Raw genomic sequence first — 21000 nt, 5'->3', positions numbered from 1 at the left:
TTGAAAGGAATCTCTTCTGAGCAGTAGGTCTCAAAAGTTGGCTTAAAATATTCATTAAACCATGCTGTGAACATATGTGCTGTCATCCAGGCTTTGTTCTTCCATGTATAGAGCACAGGCAGAGTAGATTTAGCATAATTCTTAACGGCCCTAGGATTCTGGGATTAGTAAAGAGTCTTGGTTTCAGTTTAAAGTCACCAGCTGCTTTAGCCCCGAACAAGAGAGTCAGTCTGTCCTTTGAAGCTTTGAAGGCAGGCCTTGACTTCTCTCTAGCTATGAAAGTGCTAGATGGCATCTTCTTTCAATATAAGGCTGTTTTGTCTACATTGAAAATCTTTTGTTTAGGGCAGCCATCATCATCGCTTATCTCAGCTAGATCTTCTGGATAACTTGCAGCAGCTTCTCTGTCAGCACTTGCTTCTTCACCTTTCACTTTTATCTTACGGAGACAGCTTCTTCAACCTCATGAACCAGTTTCCGCTAGCTTCTAACTTTTCTTCTGCAGGTTCTTCACCTTTCTCAGCCTTAAAGAGAGTTAGGGCCTTGCCCTGGATCAGGCTTTGACTTAAGGGAATGTTGTGGCTGGTTTGATCTTCTATCCAGACTGCTAGAACTTTGTCCGTATCAGCAATAAGGCTGTATCACTTTCTTATTGTTTGTGTGTTCACTGGTATAGCACTTTGGATTTCCTTCAAGAACTGAAGGAAACTTGGCTGTTTGGTGAAAGAGACATAGCTTTCAACCTGTCTCGGCTTCCTTCCTCACTAAGCTTAATCATTTCTATCTAGCTTTTCATTGGAAGTGAGAGATGCGTGACTCTTCTTTTCACTTGAACACTTAGAGACCATTGTAGGGTTATTAATTGCCCTAGTTTCAATATTGTTGTGTCTTAAGGAATAGAGATTCCAGAGGAGATGGAGAGAGATGGGGAATGGCTGGTTGGTGGAGCAGTCAGAACATACACAACATTTATCAATTAAGTTTGCCATCTTACATAGGCACGGTTCATGGCCTATGTAATGATTACAGTAGTAACATCAAAGGTCATAGATCACCGTAACAGATAATAATGATAATAATGAAAAAGTTTGAAATATTGGGAGAATTCCCAAAACATGACAAAAAGATATGAAGTGAGTACATCCTGTTGGAAAAATGGCACTGATAGATTTGCTCAACATATGATTGCCACAAACCTTTAATTTTTAAAAAATGCAGCATCTGCAAAGTTCTTAATAAAGTGAAGCAGGGCTGGGCGGGGTGGCTCATGCCTGTAATCCCAGAACTTTGGGAGGCTAAGGCAAGAGGATCACTTGAGGCCAGGAGTATGAGACAAGCCTGGGCAACATACAGAGAGATCCCATCCTTATAAAAAAAAAAATTAAAACAATTAACTGGGTATGGTGGCACATGCCTATAGTTTCAGCTTCTTGAGAGGCTGAGGCAGGAGGACTGCTTTAGCCAAAGAGTTTGAGGTTGCCATAAGCTGTGACTGTACCACTGCACTTGATCCTGGGCAACAGAGCGAGACCCTGACTCTAAACACAAACACACACACACACAGACAGAGCAAAGCACAATAAAGTTAGCTGTGCCTGTAATTCACCTGGAACTTCCATTTGTATGTGGGCATAAGGTGGTATTTCGTTTGATTTTTCTTTATGTCTTGAGCAGTTTGTCCATTGTATGGTACTATCTTTATCCTGTCTTAAGTTCCTATTCATATATGGATCTGTCTTAGAGCTCTTTTGTTACATTGATTTATGAGAGGCAGCACAGTTTATTTGTTAAGAGCTTCAACTTTGGCTCTACTATTTATTAGCTAAGTGATCTTGCGTAAGTCACTTAACCTCTTTGTACCTCAGTGTCTTCATTTGTAAAATGGAAATAATGCTGCTTACCCCACGATGTTGTTATGAAGTTTAAATAAATTAAGATTTTTAAGGCCGGGCGCGGTGGCTCACGCCTGTAATCCTAGCACTCTGGGAGGCCGAGGTGGGCGGATCGTTTGAGCTCAGGAGTTCGAGACCAGCCTGAGCAAGAGCGAGACCCCACCTCTACCAAAAATAGAAAGAAATTATATGGACAGCTAAAAATATATATAGAAAAAATTAGCCGGGCATGGTGGCGCATGCCTGTAGTCCCAGCTACTCGGGAGGCTGAGACAGGAGGATCGCTTAAGCCCAGGAGTTTGAGGTTGCTGTGAGCTAGGCTGACGCCACGGCACTCACTCTAGCCTGGGCAACAGAGTGAGACTCTGTCTCAAAAAAAAAAAAAAAAAAAGATTTTTAAAGTGCTTGTTATACAACAGTAATTTTTATATAGTGTTTTTAAAATACATAAGTGTAAACTATTTGTTCTTTTGATACACTTTTTTATTACTCTGGCTTTATGAATATTTTGTAATTTTTGGTAGGCAAGTCCCTCTTCCTTCTCATGCTACCTTGTATGCTTTTTAAAAAAAAGTTTACTTAATTATTCCGAAACTTCTATTCTTCCATTTAAATTTCAAGGCATTTTTCTTAAATATGCTTGTGCTTTCTTTATTTAAATTAGTCTGACAAAACGCTAAAGAGATGCTGACTATGGTGTAGTATAGATGATTATTTGGGGATAAGCAGGTATGACTTGCTTGGATCTGATAAAACTTGATGCTGTTTGTGAGAGCAAGTAGCTGTCCCTGTTTACTGTTCACTCGTCTGTAGTATAGAAGCTTGTTTTTCCCCTTCCTCCTATTGTATTTCTTTTCTTTCTCTTTTGTTTTTATGTCCTCCACCTCTCTGCTTGATTTACTAATAATGAATGGCAGAAGATCATGAAATTAATATAATTCTTTTATTGTCATTATTTGGTCTCTATCCTCCTCCATCATCCTACCTTCCTTTTAAAGGATTGCTTTTAACCAAACTAATCTGTGTGCTTCTGCATGCAGTAGACCTTCAGTTTAATTTTATTTGTATCCTGCTGCATGAAAACATTTCTTTTTGGATCATTGCACTAATTCTTTTTGTATAGTAACTTTCTACATCCCCTGAAGGCTTGAATGAAATTAAGATCTTCTAATTTCTTAGACTCTGTAGAACTTCAGGAAAATATTGGTGTAATATTATAGAATTAAGAATTTTGGCTTTGCATACATATATTCTCAATTCATATCTGTTTTGTCACTTAGAGTTGTTTGACCTTGAACAACTTACTAAATATCTTTATGCCTCAGTTTATGTGTAGGTATATTGCGTGGCCTCACATACAGTAGGAATCCAGTAAAGATTGTATTTATTTATTCAGTTAGTAAGTATTGAGCAACTTCTATGTGTTGGCCATTGTACTAGGCACCAAAATTAGAAGAAACAAAAATCATTGCTCTCTTGGAGCTTACTTTATGCTTGGGGGAGGAAGATAAAAAATGAGATCTTCAGTACGTCAGATGTTGCAAAGTGGTATGGAGAAAAATAAAGCAGGGAAGGAGTGCTGGAGAATGAGTATTCTCTTAATAAGGAAGTCATGAACGGCCATTCTGCTATGATGAGACTTTTGAAAGCAGGCCATTTGTATATTTAGGAACAGCAAGGGGAAGCAGTGTGGCTAGAGTAAAGGATGGGAGAGGTAGGAGATGAGGTCAGAAAGATACAGGGTCTCGTAGTTCATTAAGTGATTTTAACCTTTGCTCTGAATATGATGTGGATCCTTTGGGGTAGTGACATGACCTAATTTACCTTCCAAAAGTTAAAGCTCCATTGTTGGGAATGGGCCATTGTGAGGCAAGGGAGGACAGTAGGGAAAACATTTAGGAGGCTATTGCAATAAGTCATGAAAATAATGAAAAGTGATTAGAACCTGGGTGTATTTTATGGGAACTTTTAACCTTTATTAAAAAATATTTTCTGCCTTGATAGTAATATAATTTGTTGGACATAATCTTATCTTTTTTTTTGAGTTATTCAGAATTTTGTACTAAGTTTCAAATATATAAATGCAGATATACTTAAATTTGTGATACAAATTCATTTCTTGTGGTTTGCATATTTTTCCTTAAGCAGGTAATGGCAAACGCCTCAATTAATTTAGCAAACAAGGGATCAATTTTCTTGTAATTGAAATTTTAAATTCTAATTTGTGAGTATGTATATGCTTACTCTTAAAAATTCCACTGATGAAAATTGTAATAATCTAAGATGATATCAGTATGAGCCACAAGTATTAAAGGAGAGTGATGGCAGTATTTCTATAGGTCTTCAGCAAAGAAACTATTTATAATTGATTCTAAAAGCACTTTGCAATTATTAAACAAAGTATTACTTTTAAATAGAATTATGCATTGATTAATATTATTAAAACAACTTATGTTGCCTACTTTACATTTTCCAGGAACATCATTTACAGCGAGCTATTTCAGCACAGCAAGTGTTTAGAGAAAAAAAAGAGAGCATGGTCATTCCTGTTCCTGAGGCAGAGAGCAACGTCAACTATTACAATCGCTTGTACAAAGGAGAGTTTAAACAGCCAAAACAGTTCATTCATATTCAGCGTAAGTTTGTTAATTTATTGTTTTCTGTTTGTAATTTTAAATTGATCAACCAGTGAAAATCTTTTCTTTTGCCCAAAGAGATTTTGATTTTTCAGTTCATACCCACCGATGAATAGAAATGTTAAACATTAAAGAATAAAATCTCTCTATGCTTACATCTGAACTTAGAGATCATTTTGAGTTTTAGTAGCATTTGGAACACTTGATGTTTATGTAGTATAGGATTTTGTATAGCACTTAACACTTTATTACACAGCTAAAAGGTGGTGAATTTCCATACCCAAATGAGATTTACTTTTAAAGGCCCAGTGGCCCTAATGCCTAGCAGTAGAGATGAAACATCTGAAATTTTTCAGAATTAGATCCTACTCCTCTATCTTCGTCTAGCTTTTATAAAATTTTGTCTAATTCTGTCTCTTTAATATTCTGTTTTCCTCCCACTGTTACTGTTTAAATGATCACCATCTCTAGCCTTAAAATTGTTTCAGTAATCTCCTGTTGCATTTACTGCCCTCTTAAGTCTCATCCTTAGATCTTCTAATCTGTCTTCTCTCCACAAAGTCAGTCAGCACTGGATTAGTTTTCCTAAATAGTCAATCTGATCAAATTATGCTCTTGATTAAAATCCTACTGTTCTTTATTGTCTACAGTAGGAATTTTCAGCTGATTCTGCAGACAGATACTAATGTCTTGGTGTCTTGTCTGGTATATAAAAAAAATACTGGGTAGCTTATTAAAATAGAGATTCCAGGGCTCAATTTCTGTCCTACCTGAAGTACCTGCCTGTCTGAGAATCTCTTGGTGTACAGTCTGGTGGTGTGTATTTTTTAAAATTTCCTCAAGTAATTTTGAAACATCATCAGTTTAAGACTGACTATAACATAGACTTTTTCATTGATTCTTAGATGCACCTTTTTCATCTTTGAAATGAAATTGCATCTTAAATTGCTGTTGTGCGAGACCGAAATCTTGTTCTGCTAAAGAGAATTTTGCATGTTTCTGCCAAGCATTTGAGGACACTGCCAACCTGAGACCACCTTAGTCTTTGCTTTTTGTTTGTTTGTTTTGTTTGTTTTTGAACCACAGTATTAGTTAGCTTTAATTCAGGCTATTGATCTGCTTGGGATTTAAATCCCAGGGGGAGATTTTTTTCTCCCCTTCTACCAAAGAGCAAGTTGAGAAATATAAAGTTCTTTTCTGCATGCTAGTTTATTTCTTTAATCGTATACTGAGAGTATAGCCCTTTGTAATGTAGCTTTGTGCAAGAGTGTTCTGTTCTATTAAACTTATATTAAGACCCAAGTGTAAAGTTTTTTCTTTCTTGTGTAGTATTGGTGCATCTTGTAATTGATGGCAGTTTCAATTTGATAGAATTCAATAATAGTCAGTTTCTCTAGTATGGATGTAGGGCCCCTTGTGATTTGTTCCCTGCCTTCTCTTTTAATCTCATTTCCTTTTGCTCTTCCCTTCACTCTCTGAAAATTACCCACATTTGCCTTATTTCACACTTCTTGCATGTGCTATTGAAGTCTTTCCTTTCCTGTAGCTTATTTAAGACCCAACTCTCTTGTGAAGTTTATCCTACCTCATTCTACCTCTCTTCTTTGCTAATGATAGTGTCTTGAGCATACCTCTATTAGAGGACTCGCCATATTCTATTGTAATTATTTGTAACCATTCTTTCTCTTCTTTTAGACTGTGAGCTCCTTGAGGGTAGGAGGTATGTTTTCTTTTGTATCTTCAGAGTAAAGTGGTTGGCTTGTCATATGCTCAATAAATGACATGTTTATTGACTGAATTGTTTTAAAATGGCTTTTAAAAAGCACTTTGGTAGAACCATTTTCTAGAGCTTCTTTTCTATGAAGCATTCCAGAAAAACACACATGCAAAAATTATTTATGTGATGTTTCCTCTGTGTTCTTTGACTTTGAGTCCGTTTAGCTTGTTAAGTTTGCTTGTATCAGTTTACCTTGTATCAGTTAGGAAGGGGACAGCTGTTTATGGATCCCTCTTAAGCCAAAGTATCAATTGTTTTGTATTTTAATAATGGTGGAGCTAGACAGCAGGACCATTTGTAAAAACCGTTCTTGGAAGTCAAGAACCAAAAATTGGGTGTAACTCAGCTGGATCAGGCCCATTGAATACAATAACCGTTATTTTTGTGTTGGTTCTTTCATTTCATTTTATTCAGTTATTATAAAAAATGGAATAAAAATAATAGAAAATTATTTTAACTTTCATTTTTTTCTCTTAGTCTGTCAGCATATACTACATAGTGTACCATACAATATCATACTGTACTTAAAATTTTCTGTTCTGTTTTCTCTATTCATATTTTGTTTCTCGGGTTTTTATAGCCTGTCATTTTTATGTATATATATAATTTTCTATCATATTGATATTCTAAAATTTCCTCACTTACATGCCTATTACTGGACTAAAGGTTATCTGTGCTAAATTGTAAATTCATGATATTATTGACTTTTTTCAAGGAAGACTTAAAATCTTTTTTACATAATTTCTTGCTAAGCCGTTGGATAGAAGGAATTTCAGAAAATATCACTCTAGATTTTTTCTTTTCTTCTTTTACTGATAAATTTGAAAGAATCCCCATTTGCCTGGCTTGGAAAAAAAAATTGTTTAATTGCCATAATAGGGTGGCCTAATTGAGGCTCATCACATTGCCTGGGCTTTGGCAGAAATCTCCTTATTGCTTTAGTCTTGATACCTTCCAATCCATCATCCATACTGCTGCTATTATGATTACTACCCATTTCAAAATTTTTCAATGACTCTTTGTTGCCCACAGGACAAAATTTTAAGATCTTTTTATGATGTATAAGGCCCTTCTTTGTGCCTGCCCAGCCACATTTTCCTGTGTGTTCTTCCATTATGACACCAACCTTATTGAAATGAACTATTTGAGGATCTTTTTCCTCCTCTAGACTATAAGCTTCTCTGGAGCAGAGACTCCATCTCATTCACTTTAGTGAATTACCCAGTACAGTCCCAAACTATAGTCTCAATATACTTTTCCCCCCTAATTTCTCTAACCCTTCATGCTTTAAGCTACAGTAACAAACTCCTTGCAACTCTTTGACTTATGCCTTATTTTCTCATGTATTCACAAAGCCCTTTTTATTCTCCACTTGTTAAAATACAGTTTGCCTCTAAGATTACTTTCGGGAGCTTTTTCCAACTTCCTTCAGCATTATTCTTGGCATTGTTTATATCAAACCCTCTTGTGTCACCTTTATTGTGGCAGTGACCACCTTCAGTTGTGATTATTTGTCCTTTGTTGCCTCACTAAGCTATAAAGTTCATTAAGAGCAGGGACTTTTTTTCCTTTGGATTTTACTGCCTAGTTTGTTAGGTATGCAATTAAATATTTGTTCAATAAATAAAAGAGTGAATGAACTGATGGTTGAAGATAAAAGCATATACTCTATGGCATTTTTAAGACATCAGTATTATAGGTCTCAAAATTGTACACAGACTCAAATAGAAAGCTAAAATTATTAGTGCATATAGTAAAACTGAGAGACCTGTTGTGTGGCATCTAATATCAAGTTAGAAATTAAAAGGTGAGTTCTGTTATTCACCAACTATGTCATTTTAGGGCAAAAAGTGCTAAGAAAGAGTTGGGAATGAATGACTCCAGTGTGGTATGGGTATGGGATAAACATTCTTATTCCTTCCTGTCCCTTACAGCAGCAGTCCCCAACCTTTTTTGACACCAGGGACCAGTTTCATGGAAGACAATTTTTCCACAGCTGGGGGTTGAGGGGGGAAATGTTGTTTCAGGGTGATTCAAACACATTACATTTATTGTGCACTTCATTTCTATTATTATTACATTGTCACTTGCCACTCACTGTTAGGAATTTGAAACAAGTCTGCAAGCAATTGATTTATTATGATCTCTGTGCAGTCAGACCTCTCTGCTAATGATAATCTGTATTTGCAGCTGCTCCCCGTCACTGCCTCAGCTCCACCTCAGATCATTAGGCATTAGATACTCCTAAGGAGTGTGCAGCCTAGATCCCTCGCATGCACAGTTTATAGTGGGGTTTGCTCTCCTATGGGAATCTGAATGCTGACGCTGATCTGATAAGAGGCGGAGCTCAGGCTGCGATGCAAGTGATGGGGAGCGGCTGTGAATACAGATGAAGCTTCCTTTTCTGGTCACTCACCTCCTGCTGTGCAGCCCAGCTCCTAATAGGCCACGGACTGGGACTGCTCTGGGGGTTGGGGACTACAGCCTTACACTGCCAATTCTCCATAGTCACCCATATTGCTATTCTGGGGGGCTTTAAATTTAATCACAGCACATTGGGGTGTTCTCACCAGGTTAGAAGCATCTTGAAGGCACCATAGTCTTTGATGACCCAAGACATTCAGACTCTTCCTCATTTGTACCGATTCTACACACTAGTCATTTGTGTACCACATGCAGAGAAAAATACTACCTATTTTATGTTATAACACATTTACTTTAGATACCTCAACCCAGATGTTTTTTCATTCCTTTTGTAGTTCAATAACTTCAGGAACCAAACTTTTCTTCTTAGGGAAACAACTTTGTTTACATTTTAATACGTTATTTATTTGATCTCCCATTACCCCTTTTATTTAATATGATAATATTTTACAGTTGACATTAAGTATCTCAATTTTAGAGCATGAAGCAACTTGAGATACTGTTTTATAAGTATTCTGAAGTTAATTTGTGTCAGTTTTGAACTCAGTTAAATGGTTCCTGGTGGCAGAACTCTTGTTTCTTGTTTTGAAATGAAGGTTTACTTCCCCTTCTCACTGCATTACACCTGCAAATACAGATCAGTAGACCATCTCACCTGCTGAACTGAAAGAAAGGAGAGTTCAGAGGAAAGGGTAGTTGGGGTAACTTGTTAATCTGTCAGGCGGGGAGAGGATCTCACAGAAAGGGAATTCTGTTTGTGTCTGTTTTCAAGATGATTTATTTATTTATTTATTTATTTTTTGAGACAGGGTCTCACTCTGTTGCCTGGGCTAGAGTGCTGTGGCGTCGGCCAAGCTCACAGCAACCTGAAACTTCTGGGCTCAAGCGAGCCTTCTGCCTCAGCCTCCCGAATAGCTGGGACTACAGGCATGCGCCACCATGCCCGGCTAATTTTTTCTATATATATTTTTAGCTGTCCATATAATTTCTTTCTATTTTTAGTAGAGATGGGGTCTCGCTCTTGCTCAGGCTGGTCTCGAACTCCTGAGCTCAAATGATCCACCCTCCTCGGCCTCCCAGAGTGCTAGGATTACAGGCGTGAGCCACTGCGCCCAGCCTGGTTTCAATATCTTAAGCCCTGGGAAGGTACTTATCTGTTTGTGGATACTGCTGTACACATTAGTACGCTGTAAGCTGGCTCCTTCTCAGTCTGATAAAACTGACTGTTGTCAAGTCTACGTTAGAAAAGAGAAAAAAATTATAGTTAACAGTGTCAAGTGGACCTGTATATTCCACTAGGTTTTCAGCGACAATGAACTAGATACTGGCCTAACATCCAACTTTAGTCTCATTATCCTTGGAATGTCCTTTGGTATTCTCTCCATTAAACAGAAATTATAATTGGCCTTTTGCTCAGTCAGAGCAAACATGTTTTGATTGGAAAGAGTTGGAAAGGATCCAGAACAAATGATGAGTATTGTTTTGTTTATATAGTAAAACTTCTTAATGATAAGGATGCATTCTAGGAACATAATTGTCTTGTGAAAATGCCACTGAGTGTGTATTAAGAAATAAAATTGAGCACAAATTCCACAAAGTGACATCAGACATTGCAGTAAGTTAAGTACTGGGAAAACAGTACCACAAGTATAGAAGCAGATTGTATCAGGTTTATGAAGAACATATTCTGGATCCCCAGTTGAGGTGATGAGAGGGATGATTACAGGGACAGTGGACAAGGCCAGGCCCTGAAGGCAGCCCACATTCAGATCAGCTGGCTCTAAAGATCTTCCCCTCACATGGTGCAGAAGTTGTAACCATCTCCTATCCTTGGGCAAAATTGTAAGTGTGGGTCCTGGGCTGAAATGGTAGAGCAGTATCTGGGTAGTTACTAATCCATGGAGAAGGAGGGGCCTCCAGACCTTAAAGATATTAGGCGTTAAATTAATGCCAGGTATTTTGTGAAAAGGCAAAGTAATCATTTGGTAGTCTGAGGTGGAGAGATGAAAGAGGTCTGAGTGAAAGGAGAGTTCCCCTTCAGCCTACGTGCATTTACTTATGCCCACTATTAAGAAAAGAGAGAGATTTATAGTGACTTGGAGTAAAATCACAGCACAATGCATTAAAGACCATTAAAGAACTTACGTTATCATGGTGAGCAATGAGATTTCATAACTGATTTTTTAGGAGACATTTCCCAGATGTTCAGGTAAGTGTTTCTTTCAAAGTAATATCACTGGGATTCTGAGCTGAATGGTATTGTAGAAGTAGTATCTTTGGAAGATACATAATTACCAAGTTTTAGATAGAATTTTTTTCCTTTTAGCTTTTATTCATTATGGAAATATAATTTTTTTAATTTAAAAGATTAGAGGCTTGGAAAAGGATTTTTGTCTTCTAAATTTGAAAAACTGTAATTTTAATATATTTCATTTAAACTGATAATTTTCATGAGAGACTATACATTTCTAGCCCAAAGGTGTTTATTTACAGTTATAATCAATGTGTATATATAGTTTTTTAAAAGTAATAAGCTTTATTTTTTGGAGCAGTTTTAGGTTCTTAGCAAAATTAAGCAGAAATTAGAGTTCCTGTGTATCTTTTGTCTGCTCATACATATGAACACATATACGCACGCACAACCTCCCTCATTGTCAACATCCCATACCCTGTGTTTCACTCAGTCTCTCTCTTTTTGTCTTAGCCTGGCTAGAGGCTTATCGATTTTATTGGTCTTTTCAAAGAACCATCTTTTGGTTTCTATTTCTTTTTTCTTTTAGTATTGATTTCCTATTTTCACTTTTATTGATTTCTCCTCTAATTTTTATTTCTTCTCATCTGCTTACATTGGATTTAATTTTCTTTTTGTAGTTTCCTAAAATGAAAGCTTAAATTATTGATTTTAGATTTTATTCCTTCCTAATATATGCACTCAGTACTATAAATTTTCTTCTAAGTGCTGCTTTTTTTGCATCCTATAAATTTGGATAAGTTATATTTTCATTTTCATTTAGTTCACAATATTTTTAAGTTTCTCAAATTATGGTGTATTTATGACCCAGAAGATAGTCTGTCGTGGTGAATGTTCCAGGAGCTTGAGAAAATGGATATTCTGCTCTTGTTGTATGCACTATTCTATAAATGTCAATTAGATCAGTTGACTGGTACTGTTCAGTTTAAGTCAGTCCTTACTGATTTCTGCTTGCTGAATCTGTCCATTTCGGACAGTGGGATATAAAAGTCTCCAAATATGATAGTGAACTCATCTATTTTTCCTTGCAATTCTGTCAGTTTTTGCCTCACATAGTTTATTGCTCTATATTTAGGCACATACACATCAAAGATTGTTATGTCTTCTTGGAGTATTGATTCTTTTATCATTATGTAATGTACCTCTTTATCGCTGATAACTTTCCTTACTGTGAAGTCTACACTGTCTGAAGTGATTATAGCTACTCTGGCTTTGTTTTGATTGGTATTAACATGGTACATCTTTCTCTGTCTCTTTACTTTAATGTGTATGTGTTGTCGTTATATTTAGAGTGGGTTTCTTGTAGACAACAAGTTGGGTCTTATTTTTGTTCCACTCTGAAAATCACTGTGTTTTAATTAGGATATTTAGTCCATTGACATTTAAAGTGATTATTGATATATTAATAGTTGGATTAATACTTATGATTAATGTTTGCCATGCCTGTTAATGTTTTCTATTTGTTGCCGTTGTTCTTTGTTTCTGTTTTCTACACTTTTTCTACTCTTTGTGGTTTTGAGAATTTTATGATTCCATTTCCTCTCTTAGCATATCAATTATACTTCTTTTTTTGTTTTTGTATACTGGCTGCCATAGAGTTTGCACTATACATTCACAGTTAATCCAAGTCCACTTGCAGATTACTCTATATTGCTTCATACATAGGTCATACAAATACCTTGTAATAACAAAATGTTCCTAATTCCTTCCTCCCATTCCTTGTATCATTGCTGCCATTCATTTTATATATACATACACACGTGTACACGCACACACACAGTCATGCTCTACTTAATGACATTTTGGTCAACAATGGACTGCATATACAATGCTGGTCCCATAAGATTATAGTGGAACTGAAAAATTCCTATTGCCTAGTGACATTGTAGCCATCAGAATGTTGTAATGCAATACATTACTCACATGTTTGTGGTGATCTGGTGTAAACAAATCTATGCTCCCAGTTGTATAAAAGTATAACACAAATAATTATGTATAGTACATAATACTTGATAAATGACTATGTTACTGGTTTGTGTATTTAGTTATTTTAGAGTGTCCTCTTATTTAAAAAAAAAAAAAAGTTAGCTGTAAAACAGCCTCAGCCAGGTCTTTTGGAAAGTATTCCAGAGGAAGGTATTGTTATCATAGGATATGGTAATTCCATGCTATTCCATGTACTATTGCCCCTGTATACTTTCTGGTGGGATAAGATACGGAAGTGGAAGATACTGATCCTGACCCTGTGTAGGCACAGTGGACTATGTGTGTTTGTGTCTTAGTTTTTGACAAAAAAGATTAAAAAGCAAAAAAAAAAAAAATTTTTTTTTAAAAACAGGAAAAAGCTTATAAGAATATAAAGAAAATATTTTGTATAGCTGTACATTATGTTTTAAGCTAAGTGTTATTACAAAAGAGTCCAAAAATTTATAAAGTAAAAAAGGTACAGTAAGCTAAGGTTAACTTATTATCAAAGAAAGAAAATATATTTTTTACATTTAGTGTAGCCTACAGTGCATTTCTTAGAACGTTTCACTGTCATTAAGCAATGCATGACTATATTTATATATATGCTTCTGTGTAAGTAAAATGCTATGCATAAGCATACACAATTGAATACATTGGTGCTATTAAACAGTTATCTGTTAGATAATTAAGAATAAGAAAAATAAAATTTTTAATTTTACCTTCACTAATTTATTCTCCACATACTCTTCCTTTCTTTGAGGTAGACCTGAATTTTTTTTGTTTTTATTTTTTTAGATCTGAATTTCTGACCCTCTCTCTAAAGAAGTACCTTTATAATTTCTTGTAACACAGGTCTGCTGGCAACAAACTCCCTCAATTTTTGTTTGTCTGAGAAAGTTTTTATTTCTTGTACACTTGTGAAGGATAATTTCACAGGGTACAGAATTTTAGGTTGGTAGGTTTTTTTCCTCTCAATACTTTAAATATTTCCCTGCACTGTCGTATTGCTTGCATAATTTCTGAGGAAAATCTGATGTAACCTCTTATCTTTGCTCTTTCGTAGGTAAGGTATTTTTTTCCTCTGACTTTTTTCAAGATTTTTTCTTTATCTTTGATTTTCTGATGTTTAAAGATGAAACGCCTAGGTATAGTTTTTTTGGCTTCTATCTTGCTGGTTGTTCTTCGAGCTTCCTGAATCTGTGATTTGGTGTCTGACATTAATTTGGGGAAATTCTCAGTTATTGTTGCTTCAAATATTGCTTCTATTTCTTTCTCTTTTTCTTCTCCTGATATTCTCATTATGCATGTTTATAATTTTTAGAGTTGTCCCACAGTTCTTGGATATTGTTTCTTTTCCAGGTTTTTTCTCTTTGCTTTTCAGTTTTGGAAGTTCCTGATGTTATATCCTCAAGACCAGAGATTAAGCTGTATCCAGTCTACTAATGAGCCCTTCAAAGACATTTCTATTATAGTAATTTAGATCTCTATCATCTCTTTTTTATTTTTACTTTATAGAATTGCCATCTCTCTGCCTACATTATTCATCTGTTCTTGCATGCTGTCTACTTTTCCCATTAAAGTCTTAACCATATTAATTATAGTTTCTTGAAATTCCTGGTTGGAAAAGTACTACAACATTCCTGTCTTATCTGACTCTGGTTCTTTAGACTGTTATTTGCCTCTTAGCATGCCTTATAAGGTAGATATGGTTTACTTGGTAAAAGGAGCAACGTAAATAGAACTTTAATGATGTAGCAGTATGGTGTGAGGAGGAAGAGTGTTTTATAGTCCGATGGTTAGGTTTGTCTTTGGTGAGCCTGTGTCTTGGGACTGTGAACTTGACCAGTGCTTCTTAGTCACTCCCACGCTTGGGTGGGACAGGATGCTAGAGGTAGCCGGAATTTCCCCACATGGAAGACTAGAGACAGATGGAGTTGCATTTTCCCTTCCCCTGGGTCTGGTAGGTTCTGCTGAAACCCCAGCAGGTTGGGCTCTGGCAAGATATTTTCTGTGGAGTGCAGGCTTTATTAAGAACAGACTGCTCTGGCACATTTCAAGTTGCTTGCTTACCTTTCCTCTTCTCCTCTCTAAAGCACAATGAGATTTTTTTTCCCCCCTGTATTCATTGTGAGAACCTGGTGGAGCTCCTTAAAGGTAAAACTCATAGAAGTGTGAGGGCCGAGGGTTGTTCAGTGACTGGGATGCCTGACATTTTTCTCTCTTAGACTTCTCCATACTGAGTCAGTTACAGTTAAGGTTTTCCAACCCTCCTTCTCCTCCCCCATTGGTTCTCATAGAGATTTCTGCTCCAGTAAATTGTGATTCTCTGTATTCACCTGTCTCTCCAGTTTTGGGGGCAGTGGTTTACCCTGTAAGACCTTACTTCTAAGACAGATCTAAGTGTTAACTTTTCAGTTTGTTCAGCTTTTTACATGTTATTAAGACAGAGGCAACTTTTGAGTTCCTTGTATGCTGCCCTGGAAACCTGAAGTCCTACAGTAGTGAATTTTTAGGCAGTGACAATATTGAAGCAGAACTGTTGGCCAAGATGTTATGTTGGGAATTCAGGAATCTTATCACTGACTAGTGGAACCATTTCTGAAGGATCTAGAATTATAATGTCAGATTGTTTTGAAGAGAAGATGGGAATGGGAGAATAAGATTATAATTTAATGAGTGGGACCCTAGCTGCAAATCTACCTCTTCTTCCTGAGGTACTTAATCATTTTATATTATAATTAACTATGTTATTTCATTAAATAGTTGGGGGCAGGAAATATTTTTCACATCTTTGGTTACTTCATCTGACCTTATTGTAGTAGTACCTGGTATATAGTGTTAAACAAATTGAACATTGGAATATTCATGAATTTTCTAATTTTCTGGAATATAAAATTTAATCTTTAAGAACAGCTATATTTGATATCTGTGTGTTAGAACTGGCTTAGATTTATATAAGAATACAAGAGATAGGTTCTGAGAAAGTTGTGTTTAAACATTTTTTTTTGCCACGATTTTAATTAAATTTTTAAAATGTGGCCTAATTTCTGGTTTATGGAAAAATTGCAAGAATAGTATAAATATTCTGTATACACCTTTGATTCACTATATGTTAACATTTAATAATAATTGTTTTCTCTCTCTTTATATCTTCTTTCTCTCTTTCAGTCATAATTACTTCTGAGTCTTTTTGTGCTTCATGCTGCTGACATTTTTGGAATACAAAAATAAATTTACCCTTTTAACAAATTTTAAGTACACCTTACAGTATTGTTAGCTATATGTACATTGTTATGTAACATCTCTAGAATTTTTTCGTCTCATAAAACTGAAACTCTATGTACCCATTGAACAACAGCTCCCACCCCTGGCAACTACCATTCTACTTTTCGTTTTTAAGAGTTGACTACTTTAGATACCTCATATCAGTGGAAATATGCTGTATTTGTCTTTTTGTAGCTGGCTTATTTCATTTAGTGTAACATCCTCAAGACTTATCCATGTTGTAGCATATAACAGGATTTCCTTCTTTTTTAAGACTGATAATATTTCATTGTATGCATGTGTCATATTTTCTTAATCCATTCATCTGTCCATGACATTCGGGTTACTTTCACCTCTTGGCTATTGTGAATAATGCTGCAATGAACATGGGTGTGCCCATTTTTTTCAAAATCCTGTTTTCATTTCTTTTGGATATATACCCTGAAGTGGGATTGCTGGATCATATGGTAGTTCTATCTTTAATTTTTTGAGAAATTGTTATCCTGTTGTTCATAAGGGCTATACAATTTTATATTCCCACCAATAGTGCATAAGAGTTCCATTTTTTCCACATCCTTGCCAACATGTGTAATTTTCTGTTTGTTTGATAGTGACCATCCTAACAGGTAAGAGATGATACCTCTTTGTGGTTTTGATTTGCATTTCCCTGATAACTACTGATGTCAAGTATCTTTTCATATGCTGGCCATTTGTATATCTTCTTTGAAGAAATGACTCTTCAGATCCTTTGCTCATCTTTTATGTTGGCTTATTTGGTTTTTTGTTCCTGAGTTTTAGGAGTTCTTTATGTATCCTGGATATTAATCTGCTGTTTGATACATGGTTTGTGAATATTTTTCCCATTCCTTAGGTTGCCTTTTTGATGTTGTTTCCTTTGCTCTACAAAAGTTTTAAAATTTGATGTAGTATCATTTGTCTGTTTTTCCTTTGTTACCTGTGCTTTGGTATCATATCCAAAAAAAAAAAAAATCACTGTCAAATCCAATGTCATGAATCTTTCTTACTGTGTTTTCTTCTAGGAGTTTTATAATTTCAAGTCTTATGTTTAGGTCTTTAATCCATGTTGATTTTTTTATATATGGTGTAAGGTAAGCATCCAACTTCATTCTTTTGCATGAGGATATTCAGTTTTCCCAGCATCATTTGGTGAAGGGACTATCTTTTCCCGTGTTGGCACCTTTGCCAGTCATTTGACCTTAACCTGAGGGTTTATTTCTGGGCTCTCTATTCTGTTCCATTGGTCTGTATGTCTGTCTTTATGCTGGTACTGTACCATTTTGATCACTGTACTTTTGTAAATATGTTTTAAAATCTGTGTGTTTTTAAGTGAGTTGTTTTATATCTCTGACAGCTGGTTTTTGAAAAGAACTTTTAGTGAAATCTTTAGCAGAGAGTCTCTTTAGTAAAGGAAATTGTTCATTGCCCTCCAACTTTTGTTTTATAAGCTTGAATTTTTCAGCTCTTTTGAAACTATTTCAAATCTTTCTGATACCTTCTGCATACTGAATTTATATCCTTTTCTATTCAATACCTTGCTAACAGTAAAACAAATTTGTTGAAAAAAAAATACTGTTATTCATTTAGTGGTCTGTGGAGATACCTTTCTCTTTCTGTGACATTATTTTGTACTATTAGATATTCTTAATAGAGTTTCTTTTCCTGTATATGTACTATTTTAAAATTAGTTTATACTGGTTAAGCTAGGTATTTCCTGAATACAAATATCTAAATAAAAAATTTTGCCCTCATTCATACTTGTTGAGAGTGAACAAGAAAGATACTAGGTTTGAACAGAAAATGTGGGAGAATCTCAGATGGTACATAGGGATTACTGACCCAGAATTTTTTTTTTAAACACAGAATTGTTTTTAGATTAACAAAAGAACATTATTTTTTTTAAAAATAGATAATGCATTCAAATGATTCCAAAATAAAAATTATATGAAAACAAACTCATCCCTGTCCACCCTTCACTGCAGCCATCCTTCCCTTATAAGTAACCATTAATTCATTTGTTCTTTTAGGGTTTCATTATGCAAATTTAAGCACATAGGAATTTGTATTTTTATACTTTAACTTACACAAAAGTTAGCATACTATATGCACTTTTTGGCACTTTGCTTTTTTGTGTGCATAAGAATATAGCCTGGAAATTATCCTATATTGGCATGTACAGCATGTCCTCGTTCTACTACCGCATAATAGTCCATTGTTTGAGTGTGCTAGGTTATCTTCCAGTTTCTTATACAAAGCAAATGGGTTGTTTTCAGTCTTTTGTTATTTCAAATAGTGCTTTAGGGAATAACCATGAACAAACAATTTCGTCAAAGCATGGTTATATCTGTTACAGAAGTCGCCAAATAGCACTTTATAGGAATTATACCATTTTGTACTTCTGCTAGCAGTGTGAGAGAGTACCTGTTTCCCTATACCCTGATCATAAGACTGCTTTTATTTTTTGGAATTTTGCTAGTCTGATAGGTGAGAAATAATATACCTCAGTGTAGTGTGTGTGTGTGTGTGTGTGTGTGTTTAATAACCTTTTTATTTTGTAAAGATTCTAGATTTATGGAAGAGTTGGCAAAGGTAGTATGGACATTTCCTATATACCTCTCATCCAGCTTTAGTTTCCTCTAATGTTATCACTTTGCATTACTGTGGTGCCTTTGTCAAAATTAAGAAATAATGTTGGTACATTATTATTAACTAAACCCCAGACATTATTCTGATTTCTTTCAGTATTGTTTCAATTTGGATTTCTTATTTAAAGCAAGGTTGAGTATCTTTTCGTATGTTTAGGAGCCATTTGCATTTCTATCTTCTGGACTGTTACTGTCCTTCACCCAGTTTTCTACTGGCTTATTAGAAAGCAAAATGGGGTGGGGGTTGGCGGGGTGGGGGTGGGGTTAGAATCTGAAAGAGAAAAGACTAAGAAAAAGCATAATTAGAGGGAGAATGAAATGATCCTTATCTTTACACATATGACTTTTTAAATCATTCTTAATCATTATTTTATTACCTGGGTCCTGTCTAATGTCATTAGGCTTTGTTCCCTCTGTAATGATGAAAATCCCTTACCTGAAAGATTCAGAATATTCACTTGCTCATTCTCATGGCCCATGATTGTTATAGCTGTCATTACAACTAATTTTGGCCAGTAGTATTTGTTATTTATATAAATGTGAGTTTTTCAAAGTGAAAGAGGAGTGTAGTTCGCAGGCTAGTTGGTAAAAAGACTAGGAATAATCCTGATTATATGGTAGGATCACTACACTACCTTGTAAAAATGGCTTTGAATTTTTCTGCACTTTATTTGTAAATTGGTGGAGGTGGGGGTTGTGAATATGACCTCTGGCCACATTTTATAGATCTAGGAAGTCTGAGAGAATCAAAATGAAGAGTTCTAGTTATCAACATTGAGGATTTCTTGGTAAGTCTCTTAGCTAATCTTGGAGGCTAAGTCAGAACCTTGGAGAGCTCCAGGCAGATGAGGCAATCGTGCTTGGGTTGATCTGAACTCAGAGATACACTTGCTTTTCATCGGCTATCTTTGCAAATTATTTGAAGCCTGAGGACCTTTAAAGTTCAATGTATTTCACATTAGGCACAAGTAATCTTTTAGAGCAAAGACTGTGGGTTTAGAGCAGTGGTTCTCTAAATGTGGTCCAGTATCACTTGGGAACTTCTTAGAAAAGCAAATTCATAAGCCCCACTCTAATTCTGTATCAGAAACTGGTGATCACACCCAGCAATCTGTGTTTTAACAAGCCCTCCAGATGATTCTGGTGAATGCCAAAGTTTAAGAAACACTGGTTTAAAAGCTTTGGTGATACTCCTGTCAAGAAGAGACTTCTGAGTCTTTGTCAGATCTGTTGACCTCCTTAGGGTTGAGAAGTATATGGGCTCACAGGAAGATGTTTTATTTGCACTGCTTCATAGTTCATAGGTCTGCCTACTGTGAGCCCATTTTAGTGTACATTAGGTTCCATTTAACTGAGAGTTATAATATGTAATAACATTGATTCTAGACTTACTAAACTGTTCAACTCTGTGTTTTTAAATGTGCATTTTATATATGTGCTTATAACTTTATATGGTTCTGAATGTTTGTTCTGTTTGAAAGTGGATTTGGGGCCAGGTGTGGTGGCTCCTGCCTATAATTCTAGCACTTGGGGAGGCACAATGTTGATTGTTACTGAATTCACTGTAGTAGCAAACATAGTTTTCAAAAATTATATGAGAAAGGAAATACAGAGTAGGAAGAGGAGATATACCAGTGAGTTTTTAAGTGAATGACACTCTTAGAAGAGTGAATAGCCTTTACAAACAAGGTATATTTGTGCTTCTGTCTTATTTAGTTGCCTACAATTAAAGGGATTAGATATTGACAGATAGTTTCCAGAAATAAACATTTAAGAAATATAAAGATTCAATTTTTTGATTTATCTATATCTGCTGCTTTTGACAGCCCAAATAATTTTTCATTACTGCTGTTATGATTAGAAGGGTTTAATTTAGCTTCTGTGTGGTGCGGTGGGAAAAGTACTGAGCTCTATGAGTCAAGACCCTGAAACCTGTGCTCAGCTTGGCGAGGTTCTTAACCTTTCCATTTTCTGATCTGTACGATAAAGTGTTTCCGGCTCTAAATTATGTAACTTTTGATCATACTTATTAACATGTACATTAACTAGTGTGGTCTGATCTTCACCTTAACATTTTTCTTTTTTTAATAATACCCCACTAGTAGTAGTGTAGCAAAGCTTTACT

General features: G+C 35.5%; 1 protein-coding gene across 1 annotated transcript in view; it reads left to right on the top strand.

Annotated features, from left to right (window-relative positions):
• Nucleotides 1–21000, top strand: part of EPC2 (enhancer of polycomb homolog 2) — a 114528-nt gene that overhangs the window by 39112 nt on the left and 54416 nt on the right. The window contains exon 2 of the mRNA XM_069472902.1: nt 4369–4528. Within this exon, the coding sequence (XP_069329003.1) occupies nt 4369–4528 (160 nt within the window). The remainder of the gene's footprint in view (nt 1–4368; nt 4529–21000) is intronic.

Source organism: Eulemur rufifrons, chromosome 1 (genome assembly GCF_041146395.1).
Source record: "Eulemur rufifrons isolate Redbay chromosome 1, OSU_ERuf_1, whole genome shotgun sequence".
Classification (NCBI taxonomy): Eukaryota; Metazoa; Chordata; class Mammalia; order Primates; family Lemuridae; genus Eulemur; species Eulemur rufifrons.
This window is presented reverse-complemented; position numbering and strand designations above follow the sequence as displayed.